This window comes from Cyprinus carpio, chromosome A7 (genome assembly GCF_018340385.1).
Source record: "Cyprinus carpio isolate SPL01 chromosome A7, ASM1834038v1, whole genome shotgun sequence".
NCBI lineage: Eukaryota > Metazoa > Chordata > Actinopteri > Cypriniformes > Cyprinidae > Cyprinus > Cyprinus carpio.
In genome coordinates, this window is record NC_056578.1 from 17,497,707 (window position 1) to 17,525,100 (window position 27,394).

Consider the following 27,394-nt stretch of genomic DNA (forward strand, 5'->3'; position numbering starts at 1 on the left):
GGACATATTTCAGTGTGTGCAGAGGTGCATTTGAATATAAGCTGCGAAGCAAAAGACTTTAATGCTGCATGCCCAAGCCTGTACCTCATCAGCAGAGGGATACTGATAGCTAAAAGAGTCCTGAAAAGAGGAAGACACAGTTACCGAAGACTATGGGGGGGGGGGGGGGGGGGTGCTGAAAAAAAAAAAAAAAAAAGAAAAGAAAAAGAAAAAGGGAGAGACATAATCATCCAGACAAAATACAAACAAAAATACAGACACTAATACTGGTTTTTAAAACTTTTGCAATTACCAATAAGTGACTTTTATCTATGGGTATAAATTTTAGATGACTGAGTAATACAGACAGAATATGAAAGCAGATCCGATATGAAAGCTAAGTGGATTAACATGAATTCTTACCAATAAAGACATAAGGAACTTGTGCAGGTAGACGATCTGGATACAGCCAAGTCTCAGGATAACTCTCCCATCCACTTTGGAGGTGTCAGTGTAGCCTTCACCTTCAGTGGCCCCGGGATACAACGTCATCTTGAAGCTGAACACCTCTTCTCCCACGATTGACACCGCCTGGTAGTATACACAAAATTAGGACTGGAGCACAAAAACCTTCCATCTGCGTACATGCCAAAAACAATATAACTGATCTCTCACCTTCTTATGGATGGTCTTAGGGTCCACATCAAGAACCACAATGTCACGCAGACGGGCAAAAACGTCTGTTTCTTTGGCCTGGACCACCACAGATGCATCGATGCCTGACATAAATGAAAGTAACATGTTTGGTTAACTTGCAGAAAATTAATATGTAACACAGAGTGATCATTTTAAGATATGTTGACTTTTAAGGACAGACACTTTCGTTTTTTTCTACCTTGAACCCGGATGTCAGCAATGTTGCTTCTGTCATCGCAAACAGACACTCTGAAGGAGCCGAGTACGGCAGACAGCTTAAAGTTCACAACACCAGAGTCCTTCGAACCCTTAGACACTAACGAAACAGAGACACTCCAGTTAAAACACTCAAACAACACATAACGTGAAAACACTACTGTCTGCAACATGCTTTAACACAAGCAAAGCAGATACTGTTTCAGACCCCTGTTAGTACATGGCATGTCAAGACCAGTGCAAAGGTCAAGAAAAAAATGAGTTACCCATGAAAAAACCTACAAAGCGGAGACAGAGACAACGTAGATGCATGAGCAATATTTATAATGTTCATAATGTGTATATATAATCCTACATTGCTCTGTTCATAATGTACATGCAATCCTACACTGCATTCCTATTTATATTCTGTATATACTCTGCTCAATACTGTATATAGCAACCCCACTGTACATTCTGTAAATCATAGCTTCTCTTATTTTGCACTTTTTATGTATAGAAAACACTATATTCTTGCACTTCTGGTTAGATGCTAACTGCATTTCATTAGCTCTGTACTTGTACTCTGCATAATGACAATAAAGTTGAATCTAATCTAATCTAATTTAGGGTCTACCTAACAATTTCACAACAATCAAAACACATTTGTTTTCACACATTTTTAATATAAAATGTGTAAAATGTGTAATGTTGTTCGCACCCGTCTTCCCTGCTGCTGCTCCCTCAGCTTGTCTCTGGGTTTCTCTGTCTTTAGAAGCTGTGAGGTCTTGTGGTATTGCTGAATTCATGTAGGTGATGGTAGACAGCAAAGCTTTAGTGTGCAGCAGGAAGTCTAGTGAGGAAAACTCCACCTGTGAAATAAAGTAAATGAAATAAAACCATTTTTTAAATTTTTGTTTCTGAATATAAAAAAAATATATAATAATCTGTAATAATGTAACATATTTGTGTGTGTGTGTGTGTGTGTGTGTGTGTGTGTAAATATAATATAATATATATATATATATATATATATATATATATATATATATATATATATATATATATATAAAATTTGTTAGAAATATTTATTAAGCTATATATATATATATATATATATATATATATATATATATATATAGCTAAATAAATATTTCTACCAAATTTTATTTATATATATAGCTAAATAAATATTTCTACCAAATTTTGTCATATTTATTTTACCAAAAATATGACATTTTGTATTTTAAAAAAAATTGTAGAATAATTCAAGTAATAAATGAATAAACATATATTAAATTAATAAACACACTGAACAAATTAGCAGACAAATATATAAACAAATGCTAGGATTTATGGCATCCAATTATTTGGAACTGTAAACTTAAACATACCTTTAGTGTCTGCTCTGTATGATTAAATAAGGTGTGGAAGCTGGGTCCATTGACATCAGCCTAAAGCACACAAAAAAGCCACGCAGATCAGCACAAATGAAACCACTCAGCTAAAACAACCCATTTAAGAGAGTCCTCTATAGAGAATTTGATAAGCGAAATGCTCATGTTTACTTTGATGTACTCCACTTTCAATAGATCAGAGCCATGCTTGTCTGAAGATGTTATTAGATGAAGTGGCTGATTTTGCGCATCTGAAACACATACAACACAAGAACGGCATCCCTGAAACAACATGATGTACTTCAAACAACAAAACCTTGGTCAAACTATGCGTGTGTGTGTGCGGTTACCTTTTATCTCGCAGTAGTCTAGGCTGATCTTGCGCAAGTAAGATGTTACAGTGAGATCGAAGGTCCGCATCTTACCCTCCGCACCCAGTTGAGACACATTTAGAGACAATACGACTTCCTCCTGAGCGGCCTGCTTCGTAAGCTCCAACAACACCTACACACACATATATAGACACATATACATCACTTCACACTGAAACACACAATGGTCAACACAAACATGAACAGGAATCATACGCAAAATAATTGTCCTCAACTGATGGACTCCTGAATGATTTTTTAAAAAATAAAATATGAGGCTCTTGCACCCGTTGATGACAAATGGCTGTGTCATGGTGTGAACAAAGGGATGAAGAAGAATGTACCGCTTTGACTTCAAACTGAAACTGCACTTCAGTCAGTTCCTCTAAGGTTGATTTGAGAGAGTCTTCATCTGCAGACTTCTCACTGGTGTCTTCATCAGAGTCTGAACACACATTCACAACAGAAACAGTGAGCATACATAAACAGCGAGAAATGTGTATGATTATATGAATAGAGTCAATTAAAAACAAAAACTTGTGTGGCATTCATTTAAGATTTTTTTTTTTTTAAATCTGAAAGCAAGTGTGAGCGTCCAGATGAATTCTGACCTGACTCAACAGTATAGGACAAAACTGTGGGGTCTAAACCCAAGACCTTAGGCCTGGCATCAGACAGCGGCATCCCCAATACTTCAGAGGAATATCATCATTATTATACAAACAACAGGAGATTATAAGGAAACAAAATGTCATTTTCTCAATCTGTTCACTTCCTGTACATAAAGCTCACACTCTCAACCAACATTAAATGTTTTTGTGGCATTATTGAGAAAAAATGTATATGGAAAAATGTGTTAAAGGAAATCAGTAATCTTCAGTAATCACATGATCCTTCAGAAATCATTCTAATAATCATAATAATCTGTTACTCTAATAATCATTCTTATTTAGTGCCAAGAAAGATTTCTTATTATTATCATCAATGATCATATTTTTGTGTAAACCATGATATATACATTTTTGAGGATTCTCTGATTAATAGAAAGCGCAAAAGAACAGCATTTATTTCAAATAGATATTTTCTGTAGCATTACATATGTCTTTACACTCATTTTTAATAGTATTCAAGTATTCATAAAATTATTTTCTTTAAAAAAATCTATTTCTCTGGATTCTATTTACACTAAATGAAAATAGCATTATTTTATTAGTGATATGCTATTTACACTAAGTGCAAATAATGATAGATTCTATTTACACTTTAAATTTACAGTATAAAAATAATTTATTTACACTATAAAAATAGCACTTTTCAATAAGTGTAAATGGTAGATGCTGTTTACAGTCAGTGCAAAAAATGGCAGATATTTGCAGCTCATTATTGTAGTACATTACAAAACATTATGCAGTAATAACATATTGAGTGTTAATGATCATATTTCTTAAAATTACTAAATGGATGCCGCCTTATATTGGGACAATAAAGCCCTCCCTACACCAACCCCTAAACCTACCCGGTAAACACCATATTAAATACCATTTTATTTCCATTTTTAAACATTTCCTTCATTTTTATTTAAAATAAATGTCTTTTTGATCTGATATGTGATGGGTAAAGACAGACGAATTAATTCGGCAAAAGGCGTATCGATCGTGTCAAAAGATGTTGCCATGCACTTTACACCCTACGCCACTGAGCCTTTTGTTCAATGCACATCTTTTGTAATGTTGTCAACGCCAACCAGACATTGGTGGGTGGAGCTAGTGTAAACAGCCTCTGCCAATAAGGTGGGTTTTTTGCACTTAGTGTAAATAGACACTAGTTTTTTATGTTCTAGGTGATGATATCTAGAATACCCTTCAACATTTGCTTCGCAAAGTAAACTAGTAAGGGCTTTTTCTTGTTTGTTGAGGCAGCAAGTTCACTAATAAGATACAGCACAGGGCTCATTGGTAGAGAGACAGTGATAATGTCTTTCCTGAGTTGTGTAATCTGTGGAGACTGAAGCTGCACTGTCACGCTCACAGAGCAACTTCAGGAACTAAATATAAAAGCAAGCAGCCTTTCAGATTTAGCACATGACTATGAAAGCAATGTGTACACTGCGATTAGTTTTACAGGCTTGAAATACTCATGGCTTTCAAAAAACAACAAAAAAAACAACAGCAATGACAATAGAACCAAATACCTGTGTCATTCATGAGTCATGACTTAATAAGTGTGAGAGGAAGCAACACATCAGCCAAAACAGATAGACTGAGTTTTTTTCATTTGAAGAGTATCTTTGTGCTTTCTGACCTTTTCTGTGGGGGTGCTAGGGGAAGATGATGTAGACTGAGGCAGAGGAATACTGTCCACCAGCTCTAGAACCCCCTGGATCTTCTGATCAGAAATCTTCACATGAAGTAACGGCAGCTCCCCTGATACTTTGAACCTGGAAATGACCAGACTTTAGTGCATGTATTAGGATTAAGAGAGAGATGCAATAGAAAGCAAGCGCTAACCTGGGCATCCGGGAATCTTTATCCACCATACATTTAGCGAGTTTAAGTGTGAAGTCCATCGGCTGCAGGATGTGCTGACGGGAGACGCCTTTAAGACGAGCATTTTCCCATTTCTCTCCTTCAAAAAGAGCCACCGTTAAAAAGGGGTGAATAAAGTAGTTTGTGCAGGCAGTTTAGTTTCTTCCCTGTGTTGCACTGTGTTTACCTGATTTGCTGTAGAGTATCTGGACACTGCGGAGCTCCAAGGAAAATCTTTCATATGCTCTATCCATGATTTCCTCCAGTGATGAGAAACTGGCAGATACCTGCTGAAGGCTGCCCTGGTCTACGCTGTTGAACTACATGCACACACATATATTTACAGACAGACATTATCTGCACGTTTTACTTTTATGTTTTACTTTCCTCCCTCACCTGCAGATAACCAAAATCAACGATCATGAGGTCTGATTTGCCATCATAGAATCCAGACTTGGGCAGCAGCAGGTAGGAGGGTTTTAGATCGATCCTCAAGTCCAGCACCTTACGTGTCTCAATAATGTGCGACAAGCCTGGGTTCAGATAAAGACACAAGCAAAGTGTTACAGTTGACTACTGACATACGCTTTCTTAATGTGACCGTAGCTCTGCGGAGATGAAGTGAAATGAGGAGAGGGTTACCAGTGGCTGTCTTCTCTTTGATCTCCTCCAGTTTGCTGAGTGTTGCTGAGGTGATGACCTCCAGATCAACTCCTTTCCCCGTCTTAAAGAATTCTGTGATGCTGATGACAGTCAGCTGCAAACGAACAGTACATTCATTATTTTGAAGTCATTTTTAGTGTCTAAATATATACATCTTAAATGTTCTATATTAGATTTGTAAAAATAGATTAATTATATTATTTTAATGTATTAAAATAAGAACAAAATAAATACATAATTATAAGAAAAAATGCATTATATTTAATCTAATTATCTGGATACTGCGAACTTTTTTCATTGTAATAATTTTTTTTATGAAGTACAAATGTGTAATAAAATAAATACATATTTATATAAATACACTATACTTAGTCTAGTCGCTAAATGATTTAATTAATTTTTCACTGATATTATTTTAATATATTAAATTTAGTACTATATTTTTTGTAGATATAAATACATACTTAAATACATATGACAGGCAGATAGATTATTATATGATATTTGTATACAATATTATTATATGAAAGAAGATGCAACTTGATTTGACTGACCAAATGTAGACACATGAATGTGATTTCTGTCAAAACAACTCACAACCTACCATATCTGTGTAACTAGATTAAATAAAAGATATGATCAATTTTAAGCTGCACTTAGTCCAAATCTCCAATAGCTCTCTCTGAAATCAAGGGATAACTACAGTGTGTGTCTCTTACAGCGTCATAGATGATCTCTACAGGCTGTGAGTGGACTCTGAGGAGCTGGTCAGCGGTGCTGTCCTCTGGATTGAGCTCAAAGAGCACGCTGAGCAGAGAGGAGTCAGAGCCTCCAACCGATGCTATGAGAGATGGCACCAGCCCCTGCTGCTGCAGACCAGTCACGTTCCAGCGCTCCAGCTTAGCTTCCACCCTAAACAACACACACATTTCCCACAACTGAAGCATATACAGTACTTTACATATAGCCCTATATACAATTGTTGGCCAGTGCTAAGGGTTTCCCTGCATGTATGTGTACTGTGCATACCTGATGGCCTGTGCTCCTGGTCTCTGTGAGATGGATGTACTGAGATCAATCATTTGCACTTTGAGGATCTCTGGAACGCCAGGCTCCTCTCTGAATGTTACTGAGGTGCTCAACAGTTTAAAGTTGACGATCACAGCTACATACTGCACATATGCACAAATATACATAAACATAAGCTTAAAATAAGTGATTTTACAAATCTTTAGTCAATGTGAAACATGTTTTGCTAAGGTGCGGTCACATTAGTGAAATTTTGTGGCCATTAATGGTCTATTGTCAATAGTGTAGTTATGTATGAAGCCCATCTCACACAAAAGTCACTGTCAAACCAAGGCCTTGGTGAAATTTGTGATTGCTTGAATTCCTATAGAAATGACTGGACTTTGTTTGCAGTAAATGTGAACACGACTGTACAGTTGTACGTATATTTTCCACTCACATGTTTTGGTAAGGCAAGATTATGTGAGCTCCCACTGTAGCCAATGGCTGTGTAGAGTTTCGTTTTCTCTTCAGGAGTCATGATGGAATCAATACCTGCTAATACATGTGTACATAAACATGGATGTACATGAAACAAAAATGCATTTATTTATACGCAGCTTAGCAAATTATAACAGATAAAACTCTCACTCTCAGGTTCTTTATCCTCTTCTTCCTCTTTCTTCTTCCCTTCTTTCTTGCCAAAAAAGCTGCTGAAAAAGCCTCCTCCACTCTCTTTCTGAGTGGCAGCCTTTTTAGCGACCAGCTTCTGTCCTGACCGAACCACCTGTGGAGAGAGAAACTACACTTACTACACCAGATTAAAAATATAAAAGCACCAGTGAGTAGGTTATTGTCATTTTGTCATACCTCCATCTGAACCTGCTGTCTGGCCAATACAATGTTGAACACATCCAGAACTTTCTCCAGCTCCTGTAAAAAATAATGTCAAACAAACAGTAAAAGATATGTTTCCCAAACTAATTTAAGAAAGACTAATAATTCATTTTATAATAATACATGCAATAGCTTTTTTTAAGAAATCATTATAAATGATTTTATCAGCATAAAAATGTAACAAAGTTAAACTAAAAACTGAACTGGAACTCAGAATTTATTTGGTTGTGCAAAGTAGAGCAAAACCTGATAGCCCGATGTATTTAAATGCATTGATGTTATCTGGATAAACTATTCATCTATAGTTAATACCTGGATCTGTTTCTCTGTGTCTTCTCGGACTTTACCCTGTGTGAGTTTGATTTTGTATGCGGCTTTGTAAGCCTTAAGTGTGTTCCTGTGCTTCTTGATGTTGTTCCAGTTCCACATCTGGTTAAAGCGCCTGATATGCACTTCCAGGATACTGTTGATGCTGTATTTCCACCTGACCAATCAAAAGGACTATGTCAGAAACACCAAGCTCCAATATGAAACATTATCATATGAAGACATAATGCACTTACCATTGCTTGGTGTTTCTGTGGACTGGAACATCAGGCCTAAACTTTCTGTAGGGGCTGTTCTTCACCATGCAGTCTATGGACTCCAACAGATCTACCATAGACAGGTACTAGAAAGACCCAAAAATCTTACTAACCCCAGACTTTTGAATAGTAGTTTATGCTTAAGACACATGATGGTTGCCATAATCTTATACCTGAGGCTTGGTCATCTCAATTGCAATGTTCTGAACCTCAAGGTGCAGGTTTGCTTTGGGTGATTTTAGCTCAACTTCAGCATTAGGGTTGATGCACATCCTTGCAGAGGCAAATATGGGTTTGAAAACTGTATGAAGACACAAATGAGTTCATTCTGATGCTGCCATGATTTATAATGCTAACCCTGAGTTGGTCATAAACCCTTTAACCATCGCAATCCTTTCATTATATCTGATTGACAAAAGCTCAGTGCTCTCAAAGGCATGTTAAACTGTATCGGTACTCTTACTGACATTTGTCAGTATAAATATGGGGCTGTAGAAGAAACAGACTGTGATTACACTGGAGTTTGTGTGCAATAAGGAGGTGTGTCGTGTGCCGTTTGAGATCACATATCCTGTTTAAATAGCACATGAACCTGAAGCTGCGGCAGCTAACACACACACACACACCCAACAAATTATGAAAAAACAAAAGGGTTTGCAACAGAGAAAGATGAATACATCATTATTACTTTTTTACTAATTACATTTTAGTATTTACTTCTAAGGCTTTCAACATCCATGTTCTTTTTTTTGTCATGTCTATTCTTTCTATTCTTTTAGTACCTCTTCAGTTGAGCAGGACGGCAAAACATACTAACAAAGCTATACTAAACAGCTCCAGGCCAGATAAAAATAAATACGGCCATGATCTTCCTGTGGATAAGATAATACTTACTGTACTGATAGTCTTGCAGTTCCTCATTTTTTGTGCTGATTCCTGCTTTCAGATTGTCCTGAAAACACACACACAAACACACACACAAAGCGATTTTGAGATATATGTTTCAATATATTAAAATGTAAATACATACAGTGAGGTGCAAATGTCTGAGAGTCTTCTTTTCTTTTTCAATTCCTTTATTTTCATTGCAAAAAAAAGTTGAACTGAAAACTTTATTTCTAAATTTGATAGTCTGAGTATTTAGTATGTTTCCATTTGTTTTAATCACAGCAACACTAGGGCTGAACGAACTCCAAAAGTTTGTGTTAAATGATCATGATATCTAGCATGATTTGAGAATAATAAAAAGCTTCAAAGAGATCTTGTGCTTGTCACAAATTTGCTATGAATGTAATTTGATGAATGAAACAAGAATTTTTGCTGATTCTATTTCCAGGATCGAACAGGAAATAAAATCCCAGATTTTTTAATGTGGTCTCAGACCTTGGGCCTCCACTACATTCACAACACAGGTATGCATGTTGTAGGGGTAAAAAAAAAAGATCTTATTTATATGTGACTGCAAAAGCCATCCTCTCACAATGAGGTGGACAGCAAAGATCTCATCTTTGTGCAGCACAATATTATTTCAGTGTGTACTTAGGCCTCTTACAAAAGTGAGTATATCCTCCTGACCAGTAAGAAGAAAATCCCCCACAAAGATTATGCAGATCACACCCTCAAACACACAGGGATGTGCATCGAAAACCACAGTCACACTGCTATATATACCACTTGGCTTAGCTAACTAGATACATTCTGCAAGGTATTGACACCAATTTCATGCCCATTTTAAGATACAGGTATTTCTACATATTGCTTAAGAATAAATACACCAATTTACTTATTTATGTATTTGTGTGTGTATGTATGCATTTAACCTCAAAGCAGACTAGTTTAGAGGAAGGACCAGGATCACAGTGTGGATGTTTATTTAATAACGTAGGGGTTTTACTAGCGGTTGGGCAGCAGATTCAGGCCTGGACAGATACAGTAGATAGAGAGCATGTGCAGACCAGAGTTAGTCATGTCTGTGTTATCTGGCTGAGGCAGTCTATGTTAAGCTAACTGCAAAAACAAGTTCTCTTGCTTCTTTGAGAGACTAACAGATATAAAGAGAGAGATTAAAAATGTGTGAGAGAGATTAAATGATAAAAAAGTGCTAGGAGCCAAGTAAACCCAACCATTACTGCGTAACTTGGATGTCACAAGCCTTGATAAGAGATAAGTCAAACGCTTACCAAGATGCCTCGAGCTTAACTCACAGATTAACAGTTACAGCTTTCAGCTGCTGAGTTAATGTCAACAAGATCAGAGATTTTCAGTATAGCGGTTTACAATAAACTATAACAGTTCCTGATATTATCATAAATGAATAGTGATCAAGCTATAAAATATTAAATACCCACAAACTTTTATTATGTGTCTTATCAACTCTTATCATCAGCTTTTATTATGTTTTATTATGTGTTTCTTGCTGCTAACCAATTTAAATTGCAAGCCTTTCAAAATACACCTTCACTGACTAAAGAACGCTTTGTACTAATTGTCTGTAAGCACCTTCAGATCTTCCCACACATTATCTTTTCACGTTCACACTTAAATAGAAGCAATTTCTTGCATCTTTAGGGCATAACAGGATGTAATTTGTAATTTGTAAAAATGTAATTTATGATTCCTTCTTGTGCTCATTCTTAATTAAAGGGTTAGTTCGTCCAAAAATGTATATTCTGTCATCAGTTAACCAAATTCAAGATTTCCATTCATCTTCGAAACCCATGAAGATATTTTTAATGAAAACGGATATGTTTCACATATAAACACTGATCAGCACATTCACTGAGCACATCAAACAGGGTAAATGGAAGCTCAATCGTACTTGCTTGACGAGCAAGAACAAACCTCATTGGTTCTTGTGTATCAAGTGCAGGTGAGCTTCTGATAACCACAGTTTGATGTGCTCTTATGCCTTGATGTATATGCGTTGATGAATGTTTATATGTGAATAAAAGCCTAAATTAAATCAGTTTATCATATAAAGCAATTATGTCTCTTCAGAAGACTTGGATTAAACCACTTGATTCCTTTAGATTACTTTTACAATGTATTTATGAACTTTATGAAGCATGACATTTTTGGTGTAGTGGACATAGAAATCTTTCATTAAAAATCACTTCATTTGTGTCAAATATGAACAAAAGTCTTATTGTTTGAAACAACATGAGGGTGAGTAAATGATGACAGATCAGTTTTTACACTTTTTAATATGGTGCACCGTTACAATGCCTGAGGACAACATAGTAGTCTTCAACACTATATCAATACTATGAAAAACCTAATTAAAGACCACCATAGAGTTTGGCACATTACCACTATTTCCTTCCATGAGCCTCTGTAGAAGATTGGGCTGTTCACGTTCCAATAGGCACAAAAACACTCCAGACGGCCCAGCTTTTGTAGAAGATACACACAGACACACATGTTAAACACACAACCCCAGTTGTATTATGAGATCTTGTTATTACTATGGAAAATAAGACATATACTCTGGTGGTTTACCTTGTAGATGATCTTGGCTGCTTCATTCAGAATGCATGTCTTCCAGTTCTCATCTGCTGTCTATAAGAGAGAAAAACTGAAGATGTACTGAAAGACCAGAGTGTGCAAATAAGAACTGCTTATTCATATCAATGCAAGTGATCTTCACTTTGTGACATATATATGAATGTGTTTTGAGAAAGCACCTGTAGACTGAGTTCTGAAAGAGTCATGCCCATAGCAAGAGGTCTTTGTGGATCTGACACCTGAAGCATAGATGGAAAATGAAAACTTATAATCTAAATGCATAAATAAAATAAGAGCCACATCTTCCTTAATATGCAACATATACATTCAAATATACACATAACTGAAGAGCTGAAATGTATGGAGAGTCAACACTTACATCATCCTCATATCTGATGTGAATGCTGGTGATTTTGACCTGGAGGTTTTTGATAACTTGTGTAGCCAGTTTCTCAGCAAACGTGTCCTTCTTTTCTTCCTGGGGCTTCCCTAAGATTAAAAACAATACTAAGCATAAAGGGTATATTGTAAATCCATCCCATTTGTCATTCTAATGCCTTAAACAATCTAATGCTTATGCAAACAGACAGAATAAAACTATTTAAAACAATTGCTCATATTTGCCACGATCACAGTCGATCACAGTCGCCCCGGGCCACCCACCTGCTTTATGTTCAAACTTTTTAGATCTCCTAAATGGTTTTTTATGCTTTTTAATCTTACGTCCTTTGTCTTACAGAGCGCAGCATTGGGAGAGAGAAAAAAGTTTGTGAGGTAGAAAAGAACCATAGCGCAGCAATAAACACACGCACTTGGATTAACAAACATAAAACTGCACCAAAGCACACCAAGTAGTGAGGAAGAAAAAAAATGTCTACAGATATACACCCTCAATGCAAAATTTCAAATAAAAAAACTATTTTTTTAAGACGGGCGTAGGACTGGCCTGCTATAGGAATGGGTCTGTACATACCATGTGGTGGATTCTTATACACATAACTCTCCAGACTAAACACAAACTCTCCAGCCTGAGAGCCTGCCGTCCATCAGATGCAGCACAAATCAAACACACAGCTGTTAGGGATAGAGATCTGAATGGATGGATGAATGGATGGACGGATGGGTGGGTGGGTTGACACATGAATAAATATGGGAATTAATGTAAGGATGCACCAATATTTAAACTGATATTTTGAAATTATTTTCGTCCTGTGGCCATTGATAGATTAATCTAATTAAAATGTTAAAATTAAATTAATTTAAATATTACAATTTAGAATAACTGTTCTTTATTTTAATACATCTCAAAATGTAATTCATTACTGATGGCAAAGCTGAATTTTCAGCAGCCATTTCTCCAGTCTTCAGTGTCACGTGATCCTTTAGAAATCATTCTAATATCCTGATTTTGTGTTTTAGAAAGATTATTATTTTTATGTTGAAAACTGTTGTGCTGCTTCAATTTTTTGTGGAAATCAAGACTTTTTTTCAGGATTTTTCAATGAATAGGAAGTTTAAAAGAACACCATTTATTTGAAAAACAACTTTTTTATATAACATTACAAATGTCTTTACTGTCATCTTTAAACAATTTAATGCATCCTTGCTTAATAAAAGTTAATTTCTTTAAATTTAAAAAAAACACTTGCTGACACCAAACTTTTAGACAGTTTTACTTGAACATCATAACAATATAACGTTCGGTATAAAAGATGGATAAATATTTATTTTGGAATCTGCTATAGAAAAAATACAGTTTCAATTAAAAAGAAGTGCTCCTTATAATAGGGAGCTCTGGGATGCTGGTCAGTCCATGAAAAACTCCAAGAGTGTTTGTGCGGTCTGAAACAAAGTTTCTTTGTTTTAGTTTTTTTCCTGTGTGGGTTTTCCCCCTCACAGCTTTAATATTGTTACACGCACACAGCAACTCACTTCACAAGCCCTCTTACAGAGAAAGAGCTCTTAAGGTTGAAATGTTTGCCATATTATATTGCTATCCTTTAAAGTTAGTGCTAGAAAAGGATTTAAACCTTAAAACAGGCAGAAACAATTACATATGCAACACTGATAAACTGATTCAATGCAGAATTAATGTGCAACCTCAATTAAACGAAGCAATGAATGATGAATGAAGCTGAAACAGACTGATTATGGCATGAATGGATGGGATTGAATGAAATAATGAACATCTGTTAATAAAATAACACTTCCAATAGCTGCATATGAATTGTACAGAGAGCATAAGAAGAGAACTGGCAAATTATTACGAAATGATTACGTCCTGCACATACAAACGGACAAGTGGTTCCTCACCTCTGCGTGCAACCAGCTGCAGGGTTTCTTCAATGCGCTGAAGCTCCTTCTGTTTGGCCTCCTGCAGGTAACGCTCTTCTTTAACTGGATCATACTTAATCGCTTTAAAAACACAATACACATGCAGTTAGAGGCAAACAAACATCACAGATACCATTTATATCATTAACACCTCAGAAGTCTTTAATTTATTACTAATCTGTTTTCACTTATGCCACCTTAATTGCCTTTGCATACACACAAATGTACACGTGGAAAACCAAATCTAGATTCACACACTGGGAGCTCAGTCAACCATGTAAAAGCAGAAAAGTCATTTATAATGACCATCTCCCTCGCTTTGCACTGTGACTTATAAGTAGCTACAGTCAAATGCTGCTCATTCAAGCAGACTTAGGATTTTTTTTATTGTGGCTTTGTCCTCTGATTTGGGATCCACTGGTGAAGCTCTATCAGAAAGAACTGGTTTGGACCAATTCATGTGAGAAACAAAAACCATAATGCATGCTATTGTACGTAATACCACTGTTTATCTCTTCACTAGAGTAATAAAAGAGACAATTATGAAGTAGACCAAGCAAAAATGTCATATAAAGTAATTGCCACTTGTTATTTTTAGTCTATAGAGACCAAATGGGTCTGTGGAGCTCCTGAGGCAATTTAATCCATTGGAGATACAGTCTATTCATCAGAAATAGCTTCATTTGCAAGTGTGATTGCACACACAAGTTTTTCTTGGTGTTAAAGCTTTTTAGTATACCCATAAATACAACAACAAGACACATAATAATAAAATTAAAGAATAAAAAATATGAAAAATATGAAGATTATGTACATATTAACAGTGAATTTACAGTGCATTATATCATTCTGAAGCAATCCAACTTTACAGCACATCTTTGAGAAATGTTGTTTAGTCCATTTGGCTGACACATATGTTCCCAAAGAGAAAAGCTTGTCTATATCTTTAAAAAAAAAAGAAAAAAAATCAACAACTTTTGATTGGCATGTAGAAGCTGACTGTCTACAATCCAAGAGACAGACAAGAAGGAGCATGCTTAAAAAAAAGAAAAATCAATTTACTGCATTTTACTTACAGAACACATGCATAATTACATGCATTACACAGAATTGATCAGATCCCAAAAGAAAAATGGAAAAAAAAAATTACAGAGATCAATATCAAATTTGAACAAACACTCCCAAAACTCTTGACTGATACACTTTCAATACATGCGATCAAAGGCTCTCCAAATATGATTAAACATTTCCATGATTAAACATTGTAACCATAGGTACATATAACGTTTGCCATAAAAATCAAAGAGTCAGATACACAAAAGAGCAGCTTATCGGTCCGGGTCCCATCCACCACCCTGCTACCCACCTTCTACACCTGGCTTACCATTGTAAGGTGAGGAAAATATCTTAGACTCAGCTGCAACATGTAAAAGACAATGTCAGTCGAAGCAGCCCAAGTGATATATAGATGATATATAATGCATCAAAGAAATTCAGTTATTCAATATATTTGTAACTGCTGCTACACTAGGCAAAAAAAATCCTAGTTTTTAAATGGGTCTATGATAATAATGATGCTAGTGTTTATTTATTTTTATTTTTTCCAAGAGATTGTTCAGTGTCAATGCATAACATCCCAAATTTTTATCAGGACTCTTCAGGAATCTGTACTTTTTTTTAATAGTAACTAATAAAAGCATAAGTTATAACAAATTATGGAAATTGTAATATATTATGTATTATAAGTATATAGTATTTTGTGTCTGGTGCATGTTTTCATTAATTTTGATTTATTTTTCAATGATAATTACATTTTCTTTGTTTAGTAAAATGTTGTATAATGCAAGACACTACACACCCCTCAGTTAAGAAGCAGGAACCCATTGAGGTTACAAATAAATCATGCAATTATCCTAAGAGGAGATGTTATAACAAAAAATGCAAAGTTTTTTGCAGACAAATAACTGCAGTAAAGTGCCATGAAATAAATAGCATGGTGCTTCAAGTTAGATATATAAACAATTTAAACTTCCACATTAAGAAACATGCTGCATTAAGGGAACATTTTAAGTAAGACAAAAAAAAAAAAAAAAAAGCACTCACTTGCACCGGGAACCACCAGAAGGTATAATCCATCTAATGTGGCCACCACCGCCTCATTGTACAGGTTTTTCCAAGGGATCTTCAAAATCAGTTTATCTAAGAGCAGACAATTTAAATTCAGTGTGACTATATGAAAGATAAAAGCACTTGAATTACACAAATGTAGATCCTCTGAAATCATTAGCATTATGCTTTTCCATGTGTCTCAGTTACATATATTAGTAAAGTACAATCCAAAATGGTTATTAGGCAAAATCAGAGCCGTACTTGTTAAAAATGACTTATTAGTCAGACTTTTTTTGAAGAATGAAAGCAGACATAAAAAATATTTTTTAAAAAAATTGAAAAAATTGAAACCTGTGGAAAGGCATTAGGAAAATGTGAATTTTGTTGCATTACAGATCAAGGTTTATTGGGTAATTTATGGCTAGATATCTTATATACAATCTGCAAGACAGGTAGACATTTTTTTAAATGAAGATTTTGTAAAATGCTGAAAATATGGAAGGAATTTCACAGAGCTATTCAGAGTAGCATGTCGTCCTTGTTAACCAATTACTTTTTACTGCTTGACATCTCGGCACACTGTCCGGCTGATGTTTAAAGTCATCTGACTGGATCATGTGATAAGATGAACTGATTTCAGCAAGCTCCCTCTTACTGGCAAGACATCTGTGCTGTGATGTTTGCTGAATTACAGAAACATTATATAACAACTTTACTGAAATGGGTTATTCTTAAAAAGCCATTTTAACTAGTCCAGGAGGCCTAAAAAGTTTCACAACAGTGTCATATTGCTTCCACACCCTGCCTAACATCATGATATTTTAACCTCCAGCTCCTATGTGATTACTCATGAACAGAAGTATTTGTTAAAAAAATAGCTTCAACTCAACCTCAAATCTATTGAGGAAAAATAGGGAACTGTGAAAGTAGACCACAAACTTCAATTTACTATTTTCGAATTCATATTACAACAAGCTTTAGTACTGCTTAGCTGTTTTTATTATATCTGGAGTGGGATCTCTTCTAACAAACATCAGGCAGTGAAATAAAATCACTTTTATTTCTGAAAATTGCTGTTGCAAAGTTCAGTCAATGTAATCTATCCACAGCAGCACAAAATAGAATGTGCGAATCATCAAACTGAACACTGAAACTTTTTCTACTTCAATCTCCTTGGTTACAGTTTATAAACACACACGCCAGAATATTAGAAAGCTACACATTTCACACTTTTCCATAACACTACACATGCTGCAGCTCCCTGCAGCACAATTTGCAAAGTGAAAGTTGGATACTCACCAATCTGACCAGCCTTCACTTTAAAAGGGACGTCAAACTCGCTCTAAAGAACAAAGATAAATTGGTGAAATGGGTCTGAAATGCAGATTTCAAGCATACGATATTAGAAATCTCTTTTTGTGCACACATACATAGTAAAACTCTAGTAACATCAGCAAATCTTGTGTTAGCACGCTCTTGATTCAGCAGAAGCTTCAGAGTTTTTACCACTAACCACAGTGTTATACACAAGTCACGCACACTCTCTTATCAAGATTAATATGGTTCCTTTATGTGTGTGTGTGTGTGTGTCTTTTACTATATTCTTAATTTCGTCATGTTAAAAACACATATCTACATTAAAACCCTACCTAAAGTGTAATTAAACTTAACATTGTCTAATACATTCTTACCAAAGCATTTTCTTTCACCCTCAGATTTTCCAACACCACATTTCCTAAAAAAAAAACAATTAAAATTTTTTTTTTTTTTACTGTACATTTTATATCATGCATACTATATGACAATGTATATTGCAAACTGTACATAATGTATTATGCAGTCTATGTTCATTTTGCCTTTTAGGGATCAATCAGAATCTCTCAAAAGCATTCATACAAACATCTGAGACACTGAAAGTGTCAAAGATAAGAAGTGCTACTATGAAATACCCGAACTACTGAATCCAGATATGACTGGTCACTTTTGACACTGACTATAATTGGATTGGCATCACAGAAAGGAAATAAACCAGAGCAGCCTGCAGTATGTGATGCTGGGATGAAGATGTCACCATATCAAACAGCATGCTGATAAAATAACAGGACGGCTGTCCATGCTGATCTGGACAAGGAGTCTGTCACACCTATGAAAGATGACTGTTCAATATACTAAACCAGTTTGCTCCTCTCCTTCTCTCATTTTAAATAACAGCTGACCATTTTGCCATGAAATGGCAGATCTTTAATTCTGTATTGTGGCGTAAATCCAAGTGCAGCAGATTATCAAAAAAGAAAATTGAAGGGTGGGGACTTGGTTCTATGCATCGGCTGTTGGTTGAATTTTCAGATGTGAACTCAAAACCAGAGGCAGATGAATGGAAGCTTGCAGGGGCGGGGTTTAAGCAGGTTTGGAGGAGTCCTGCATACATCACTAGAGAAAAGTCTGCCATTTTCATCGGAAGATACATTGACAATGGTTGTATTGTTATTTGACATTTTGATCAAAAAATTACGAGATTTAAAATATGAAACAGATTATTTGTTCACAGTAGGATCAATGACATGCATTTAAAAAACAGATGAGATGAATTTTGTTTTCGTGCCAGCATAGGTTTCTTATGATTCCAATGAACGTGGCTTCCAGCTATCCTTGGAATTTATCTGAAAGAATCTAGTCGGAGTTGTTCCGGCGTTGACACATCCTGTAAAGCGACCATATCAACACAGCAGAATGACAGTAATTTCATAAGGAAACACATATTTGCATATAAACCTACAAACATTAAAAATACATCTACCACAAATAGAATGATAAAGCAAAGGGAAGTGAAAGGGTCATGCTCCCATCGGTGACTGTGTATGATCCTGTTTACACCAACTGTTTAAACTCTAAAATGAAGTCATTAGTGTTGATAGGAGTAATGGGGGGATATGAGTCACAGGGGACATCAAGATAAATCTGTAGTAATATAGATATTTGGAATGTAACTTTTCCAAGACATTTTGGATCTGTTCCTAACTGCCCCAACAATGCAACACTCTGTATTTCCAGTATGACATAAAAAATAAGTGCACGGCACTTCAATTTTTCAGGAAAATTAATGACATGATTAAACTTATTATTATCTATGAAGGTGTGGTCCACTTCACCTTGAGCTTTACTTGCAAAAATTAGAACTAATTGTTGAGAACCATTTTCTGTCTCATAAAATATAGATGTAAGCAGAAAGTAACAGGCTTGAGTAATGATGATGACTGGAATCCTTTTAACACAATAAAGCCGGAAACTCATAAAAAATAATGAAAGTAAACAGTATAAATAATGTGTCTTTCCATCGCCTCCAAACGACTCCTTGTGGAAAGCAACTTGACAGACTGCCAGTCTTACAGAACAGAAACCAGTCCAGCTCGAGAGACCTTAATGGACACTGCATTCAGTTTACAACTAGCTCGCACTGCATATCGATATAGGACGTTATGCAAGACAACAAACCAGAACTGAATAGATACGAGCGTTTCTTTGCACTGATGTAGACGGACAGTTTTGACGAATAAACGCTTACCTCCCCATATGCCAATCTTGAGCTGCGACTTGTCCAGGTTTTCCACATAATCCCCTATGAACCTGTTCAAGAGATCACTGACTAAAGACTCGAACACCATGGTGAGTCGAGAACGACAGCGACCCTGTCGCAGATAACGCGCTAAAATGACACAATACGCATTTGATAAGGTAACTTCCCTCCCGGTATGACAGGCGCATACAGCGACATCGACTCATTCGACGATCCGCTCGCGCTGTCTGCAGCATCAGGGGTCGCTGCGATACTATTATAAACAGGCTGGCTAGTTAATACAAGAACATGGATCGTAAAGTGTACTGACTGAGGTGGCTGATGTTCATTTGTTTACCAAATGAGAGACGCCTAGAGGAGATTCGTTTATTTATTTATGTGCAAGATATAAAATTACTGTTTACTTACATTTTTCGCTTTAGGATAACCACATTCTACAATTTGCCTAAATGTAAATTCTCTGGAAAAAGCTAGGACTATGTATTAATCATTAACAATTTTCATTTGCTGATATATGTTGAAGTCATAGGAAATACTTTGATATAGACACAGTTAATTTGCTATCTGAAATAAAGATGGATGGGCCTGACTATGACTGTGATGGCATTTTCCCACCACATGCATCCCTCACACTCTCCCCTTTGTCCCCCGGTTGTGGCTTTCCTTTAGGGACGAGTTTCCCAGCTCTTCAGACAGACTGGTCCACGTGGTCCCCGGGGAATCCGGTTGCAAGTTGATCTTGTGATGTTTGAACACATGGCTTTTTGTCTTTGTGCTGAATGTTTTGAATCCAAACTTGTTGTCTAGAATCCCAAGCCTGTAATCAGATACTAAAAGACATAAGCTGCTGTTGTCTGTAGACAAAACTTCCAAACTTGGTACAGTATCCATATTGCATGCACAGATGTTCAATGACAGAATATAATTTAGCCACAAACCATTATAATAGATGTAAATAATTAATCATCAAATTAATAAACAATTGAATAATTATTGTTAGAAATTAAAAAAAGGCAATATGCAGGATGCTGAAAGAAATCTGTTTAATAATGAAAAACTTTCTCATGCTCATACGTAATGTTTCTTGCACAGTTGTGCATGTTCTCTTCTGCTCCATTGTTTTGTTTTGTGTGTGTTGTTGTTTTTAACCACATGTATATTATAAAGAAAGGAATCTGGGTGGGGCTTTGAATGGCAAATAACAATAATTTCATTACTATGGAAATGGCAGCTGGCATTTAATTATTCAAGGGAAAGATGAGAGCAACAGCCCCCTCTGTGGGTGAATTGCTTTAAGAGCTTTTACTGTCAAGTTTGAAAAATACAAACTAAGCTCATATGTTTCAGAGAAACATATTTTAAGTTTTGACTCTAAAATACCAGTGTCAATAAAAATAAAGGGCTGACTAGTTACAAAAGGTTTGGACATTCATTTGGGTCACTTTGTGAAAGATATTAAACAGTCATCTTAAAGATTAATTTCCTTAACGACTCATTTGCTACAGCACACTAGGATGGAACAGAATATAGCCTACTTTATTGTCCCATATGGGAAAAATTTGGTTCGGTTTGTTCATCGTTTCCACTACACCTATGAAGTCATAATCTGGTTGCTAGCTAAACTCTGCAGGACACCAGGCCTCCAGGACCAAGTTTGGTGACACCTGGTGTAGAATAACAGTATGAAGAAATCTCAGCAACGTCTTTACTTTTTAAGCAGACTGAAGAAATCACATCTCCCATCCCCAATCCTCACCACATTTTACAGAGGGACTGTGGAGAGTATTCTGAGCACCTGCATCACTACCTGGTTTGGGAATTGCACCATCACAGATCGCAAGACCCTGCAGCGGATCGTAAAGGACAGCTGAAAAGATCATTGGAGTCTCTCTCCCCTCTATCACAGACGTTTACACCACTCGCTGCATTCGAAAAGCCATTAGGATTACTAGCGACCCCACACACCCCTCACACCATATTGTCACCTGTTCTATGTAACTATATATATTGTAATGTCCCAGGCTGTTGGACTGTTTCATTCAGGCATGCACATACGCACTTTATGTGTACTTTGTTTTATGTTCAACTTTTACGTTCTTCTTTCCAGTTTTAGTATTATGTTAGATTATTTAAGATAATTTAATTATGTTTATTCTTTTGGACAGTACAATGTGAGTTTTGTAGTTAATGTTGTCTTGTGTAGCACCATGGTCCTGGAGAAACGCTGTTTCTTTTCACTGTGTACAAGCTGTTTAGAGCTGAAATGATAATAAAGCCTCTCTGACTCTGACTCTGAAGGAGCCACTGATTCATCTCATGGTAACATCATAAAACACACAACAAACTAAATCCTGACCATGCTGTAACACCACACTTTAATCCATAGAGAGCAGCATTTAGGCACTTACAGACATAAACTAAAGCGGTATAATGATCTGATAGTCAAAGCAGACACTGTAAAAATGAATATCAGCAGAAATGCTTACAAGGTTACAAGACTTATGCCAAAAATACATGGTGAAATCCACATATTTCGAGGGTGTTAGAGAGGAATTGCATATCTGAGTTTTTAGGACAGGAGCGGTGTTCTCAATAGAATTTGTAGAATGCTGTTGTGGGCTTACCCCTGTTTGAGCTTTGTTGGATTCCGGTCTGCATGACGCATTTCCTCCAGTCCCACGTTTAGTAATCGGCTGGGCTCGGTAAATTCCGTAAATCGAGAGAGGATTTACTCCAAAGAGGCAGGACAAGACCCTAGTTTACTGTGCATCGAGCGGCTGCAAGCTTGCAATGAAACTGCGGTAAACAAACTCACCGGTAAGATTTCGGCGTTTTGTAAGTTATGCACAGAAATTTCCGCGATCGCTGTGTGTTTTAATGTGTTATGTATTAATACGGCAAGACATATCTCACATGCAGTGTTGAATGGATTGGGATTTAGAGGTGCGTGGAAATAAGCAGTGTGTGCTGGACAGAGACGTGCACAGAGTCCTTATATCTTATCTGACACGATACACACGCTTAACCAGTTGCTAATGAGGATTATTAATACACGCGCACATTAATCGATGGGAACATTGTTGGTATCTGCGTTGTAATTGGTAAGTTGAACTACTTAAACGTTTGTCTCTGAAATGCAGAAAGACGGATGATGACTGATAGGGGTCTATGGATAAAATAAAAATGGTTACATACAAGTAAAGCTTTTTGGATGTTCCAAACTTGGCAACTCTTAATTGTTTATCTGAAGATGTGATGCTTAATTTTTTTTGTGGATTGCAACTAGAAACCGCCATATTTAGCGCATACTGTGTTTGATATAACTTTGCCGTTTTAGCAGTTCATTTCAAAATAGTGGATACTTTATAAATACCTTTTTTAGAGTAGAAGTTAACTTTTTTTTTTTTTTAAGAAGGATTAATTTGCAGTGTGTTTAAATCGCAACAATAAGCATAGACTCGAGGACTGAATCCTAATTGAATGTATTACTTCCAGGCATTTCTCTCTCAATCCGCAATAATTCCATTCCCGCAAATTTAAATACTCTGATGTTGTTTAAATCTTTAAAACAACTATCCACATTGAGCCGCAGCAGTGGGGTGAACTGCTTTTGTGATGGTCCAGACACATGGAGCCCATGCTGACGCCACACCCCTCTGTGTCATCACATTTAAACATCCCTCAGAGCTTTGTACATTTACACTTGTGGATTCTCAAATTTTTCCTCGGATGTTTTGTTTCTCTTTGATTACATTCCTCATATTTTTACCTAATTTACTTGCTGTTCATTCATTTGTTAGATTGCGTATGTTTCAAGTTTATCAGACATAAGCCTATGTTTGTTGGAAGCAAAATCAAGCTGTAGGGGAGATCCCAGGATACTTTGGAGTAAAAGTTTTGATTACACAAATATGTTAGTCTTGCATGTTTGCTTTAAACAAAACTCCTTCAATGCTGTAATTTTATACCATATAGAAACTACAGTTTCTTTTTTTTTTACTGCTTAAATTTAGCTGAAAATCCTATTAACAGTTATATTTTGCCAGATTTCCATTGTGACGACTTACCCCATATAGTGTTACCACATGTCTCAACATTATGCTACTTTTGTAGTTTTATGCTTTGTTATTCTCTTGGCCATTTAAAAACTGAAACATGACCTTATTGCAAGGAGATGTAACGCAAAGATGAGTGTCTTCCTTTTTTGGTGTTCTGAGGTTGTTTTCATTCATTTCCATTGACATAGTGTATTATTTATGGGAGCTTTTTTGCATAGTTAATCATCTGTTTTGTAACTGTTCTGAAGATTTGCTACTTGTCCTTTTGCATTGGCAATTCTGTTCAGCTTCATATTGTTTATCAGGGTCAAGAACCTGCACTTTTAGATTTTTGTTTTAGTGGCAGTCAGGTAAAGAAGGTTTCTCCTCTTTTACGTCAGGGCTCATGTATCCAGCACATTCAAAAGGTTTTTAAGCACTTTTCTGAGTAAGTGTAACTCATCCTCCTCGCTCTACTTCTAAGCTCTTGTAATCTCTCTTTGAGACACATGGTTTTGCAGGACTGTGTGTTTTATTTGTGGTGTTTTACCTTTAATTAGCACTGTAGACCTACTTTGCTTTTAAAGTCTATCTCACAGTAGGAGACAGACAGGTCTGATTACTGTGTATGGTCTGATGGACTGCTGATGCTGATGAATCCAGTAGCTTAGGAAAAGGCATCAAGTAGAGTACTGTCTGCGGTCCTTTTGACAAACTGCAGCTGCTTTTTAACACAGCTGTCACTTTTATTAATAGCTGACCCATGGGTAATACCTTATTGGCAAGGCTCCTGTTTTTCAGCATAAGTGTACACTGTATAGGTGAACAAGCTCGTTGACTTACTGTTAGCTTGGCGCTGTCATCACTCCAACAATGTCCCACATGTTCTTTGTTAAAATACCATTTACTTTTGCAAGGCCAGAACAAGGTGAGTGTGAATTTTCTCCACACCAAACATGACTGTAAATAAAGAAAAGGGTTCCTTTAATGATATGGATCAGTTGGTTTCTATGGGGAGAATTAGACATATGTCATATGAGACCAGTGAGTAAAGCGTGCTCTTTTATAATGGAACCTTAAACAGTCCATTTATTTGTTCTTTTTTCTTTAAATTATGAATGACCCCCTTATCATCAAAAGTCCTTTTTGTTTATTTTGCCAGGCACTTGGGGTTCAGATAAGCCTGCTGCTTCTGTGAACAATATTGCATGAGAAATGAGGCATGTCTGCTAATTGTACCCTTCGTTATATTGATGTTGACCAAGCTATATGTCAGCCCACAAAGCTTATGAATGTGCATGTTTGCTTTGATTTTAGAAGAATGTTTTTCATGGCTAATTGCCACTCATTGTAAACAGTTAAACCATTTAAAAGTAATATTGTAAAATATTATTGCAATTTAAAATGACTTTTCTTTTGTGATCTATTTTATAATGTAATTTCTTCCTGTGATAGCCAAGGTGAATTTTCAGCAGCCATTACTCCAGTTTTCAGCGTCTTTCAGAAATCATTCACATATGCTGATTTGATGCTATAAACATTTCTTATTAGTACTAATGTTGAAAACAGTTGTGCTGCTTAATATTTTTGTGGAAACCATGATTCTGATTTTTAGGATTCTCATTACATGATATTTTTTTTTTAGGGTTCTTTGATAAGTAGTTTAAAAGAACAGTATTTGCTGGAAACAGAAATCTTTTGTAACATTATAAATGTATTTACTCTCACATTCGATCAATGTAATGCATTCTTGTTGTAATGAAAAACTATCAATTTCTTTAAAAATAAATAAATCTTGTTAGCCCCAAATTTTTGAAATGCAGTGTCAGGCGTATTTTAATAAGTGCATAAACGATATGCCTTGGTAGCTTTGGACCACCTGCACTCTTGGTATTTTGAAGTGCATTTTTGTTTGTTTGTCTATTGTTGGAACAGGAATGGTAGCAAGTGTACAGATGTATGTGAGTGCATACTTGTGCATTCAAATGAGTCCTAGCACACCTGCCATGTTCTGCCCAAATTTAGGTCCATCTTGGACAAATGCAGAAGTTTCCATTCTGCATTCCAGAGAATTACTAGAAACCTTTTTTGAGTCAATCTAAATATTTTCACTAAATTAGAATTTCTTAGTATTCTGAATGCCACATTATTGCACAAATGTATGAAGTTACAATTAGATCTTTCACAAGCCCTCATGTCATATAAAACCTGTTTGATTTTCTTTCTAATATTTTACATGGAATAAGAAAGCTTAGCAGAATGTTCCCACTAAAGCAAGGGCTGTCAAGCTCCCAAAAGACAAAAAATGCTTTTTAGTATTTATTTGTCTGTATGACAAGTCTTCTGAACAGAGTGCAGCTAATCAACTGAAAATGCTCCTGTCCACAAGATTTTTTTAAACATTTGAACATTCTGTTAAACTCACTTAGTGTTGTACGGCAGCAATAAAGTCATTCAAGTTTGGAACAACATGAGAAAGTAAATGATGACAGAATTTTAATTTTGAGTGAACTATTACCTAAACACTTAATATTCACACAGAAAGTTGAGGTGGCAGTCTGACTGCAACGCCTCTTCAAATGCAGTGGTTATAATTAGCAGGGGTGTTGTTGGGTATGTGGGTGTCACATCCTTTAGCTCCAGTCAGTTCTGAGCATGGCTGCCAACAGCAACTGATAAAACACTACACCTGTCATCATTCTCTCTTTTTGAACTCTGCTTTCCTTGTTTTGTCACACTCCTATATCTGCACGTTCAACTTGAGTGACAATGCCTAACTGTTTAGTTTGGCTTCATAAGTTTAAGTAAAGCTTAAGGTTTGGTTAGGTTGTGAAAGACACAGAACAACTATTGGAGCCTTGGAGTTTGAGCTTGACTCCGGAGGCCTGAGGCTGTTTCTACCCCCACATTCTCTGTGCTGAAAAAGGATCCAGGTCAGTCTGTTATATCGGGAGCATCTGCTATTGCTGCCTCCCCTTCGGCAGAATGGCTATCTGACTCGTTGTGATCTTTTGTGCACACTGTGAGTTGCTTGCCAGAAAGGGCAGGTACAATTCCTATCCAAACTGCTGTGAGGGTTCAAGCAAGCTTCTTTCACGTGAACACATTCCGCTGGGGCAGTAGATGAGTGATCAAAGAAAGGTGTTAAAAGTGGAATACTGTGGTCTGATGGATTGTTGGACAATGTATTAGGACATGTCTCAGGTGTTCATTTGAATGAATAGTTCTGAAGGTGAAACATTGTATGTGTCCTGTCACTTTGAATAGAGTGCTTTCTCTGGCAGGGCTTAATATGGTTGCATGAAATCAGAGAATGGAGAGGGGCTTTTCTGAGCCAGTCTGCATCTGGCTGGGTGGCATATGCTGCATAGATCTGATGTTCCCAGGGTCCCTGTATTGTAACTGGAACAGACTAGACTGGTGGTGCCATTTCTTCACCTTTACATCGTAAATGGGTTAGACTAAAAGCTGCTCAAATAGTTGTAGCTATATATGCAGATAAATATGTCAGGTTTCAACTA

The 27,394-nt window shown here is 36.3% G+C and overlaps 2 protein-coding genes across 15 annotated transcripts in view; one reads left to right on the forward strand and one right to left on the reverse strand.

Annotated features, from left to right (window-relative positions):
- Positions 1 to 20,093, reverse strand: part of LOC109064615 (vacuolar protein sorting-associated protein 13C-like) — a 46,477-nt gene extending 26,384 nt beyond the window's left edge. The window contains exons 1-35 of one of the 9 annotated variants that reach the window (XM_042760009.1): positions 19,825 to 20,093; positions 17,954 to 17,997; positions 17,562 to 17,604; positions 16,257 to 16,352; positions 14,133 to 14,234; positions 12,793 to 12,855; positions 12,483 to 12,551; positions 12,199 to 12,308; positions 11,999 to 12,058; positions 11,814 to 11,873; positions 11,625 to 11,705; positions 9,210 to 9,267; positions 8,489 to 8,616; positions 8,295 to 8,401; positions 8,044 to 8,215; positions 7,705 to 7,767; positions 7,486 to 7,621; positions 7,295 to 7,392; positions 6,856 to 6,998; positions 6,546 to 6,738; positions 5,806 to 5,920; positions 5,560 to 5,696; positions 5,351 to 5,483; positions 5,146 to 5,263; positions 4,940 to 5,075; positions 3,250 to 3,331; positions 2,983 to 3,083; positions 2,618 to 2,771; positions 2,439 to 2,518; positions 2,265 to 2,324; positions 1,592 to 1,742; positions 875 to 991; positions 655 to 758; positions 403 to 570; positions 85 to 120 (exon numbers count right to left, since the gene is read on the reverse strand). In XM_042760009.1, the coding sequence (XP_042615943.1) occupies positions 85 to 120; positions 403 to 570; positions 655 to 758; positions 875 to 991; positions 1,592 to 1,742; positions 2,265 to 2,324; positions 2,439 to 2,518; positions 2,618 to 2,771; positions 2,983 to 3,083; positions 3,250 to 3,331; positions 4,940 to 5,075; positions 5,146 to 5,263; positions 5,351 to 5,483; positions 5,560 to 5,696; positions 5,806 to 5,920; positions 6,546 to 6,738; positions 6,856 to 6,998; positions 7,295 to 7,392; positions 7,486 to 7,621; positions 7,705 to 7,767; positions 8,044 to 8,215; positions 8,295 to 8,401; positions 8,489 to 8,616; positions 9,210 to 9,267; positions 11,625 to 11,705; positions 11,814 to 11,873; positions 11,999 to 12,058; positions 12,199 to 12,308; positions 12,483 to 12,551; positions 12,793 to 12,855; positions 14,133 to 14,234; positions 16,257 to 16,352; positions 17,562 to 17,604; positions 17,954 to 17,997; positions 19,825 to 19,924 (3,618 nt within the window). In that variant the 5' untranslated portion in view covers positions 19,925 to 20,093. Of the gene's footprint in view, positions 1 to 84; positions 121 to 402; positions 571 to 654; positions 759 to 874; positions 992 to 1,591; positions 1,743 to 2,264; positions 2,325 to 2,438; positions 2,519 to 2,617; positions 2,772 to 2,982; positions 3,084 to 3,249; positions 3,332 to 4,939; positions 5,076 to 5,145; positions 5,264 to 5,350; positions 5,484 to 5,559; positions 5,697 to 5,805; positions 5,921 to 6,545; positions 6,739 to 6,855; positions 6,999 to 7,294; positions 7,393 to 7,485; positions 7,622 to 7,704; positions 7,768 to 8,043; positions 8,216 to 8,294; positions 8,402 to 8,488; positions 8,617 to 9,209; positions 9,268 to 11,624; positions 11,706 to 11,813; positions 11,874 to 11,998; positions 12,059 to 12,198; positions 12,309 to 12,482; positions 12,552 to 12,792; positions 12,856 to 14,132; positions 14,235 to 15,537; positions 15,570 to 16,256; positions 16,353 to 17,561; positions 17,605 to 17,953; positions 17,998 to 19,824 lie in introns of those variants that run through there. The other 8 variants (XM_042760010.1, XM_042760014.1, XM_042760012.1 and 5 more) reach the window with 8 other exon arrangements.
- A 2,407-nt stretch (positions 20,094 to 22,500) lies between these two features.
- Positions 22,501 to 27,394, forward strand: part of LOC109064592 (talin-2-like) — a 45,200-nt gene continuing 40,306 nt past the window's right edge. For 4 of the 6 annotated variants that reach the window (XM_042760023.1, XM_042760026.1, XM_042760027.1 and 1 more), the window contains exon 1: positions 22,517 to 22,653. The gene's annotated coding sequence lies outside the window, so the exon portion shown is untranslated. Of the gene's footprint in view, positions 22,654 to 22,714; positions 22,938 to 27,394 lie in introns of those variants that run through there. The other 2 variants (XM_042760024.1, XM_042760025.1) reach the window with 2 other exon arrangements.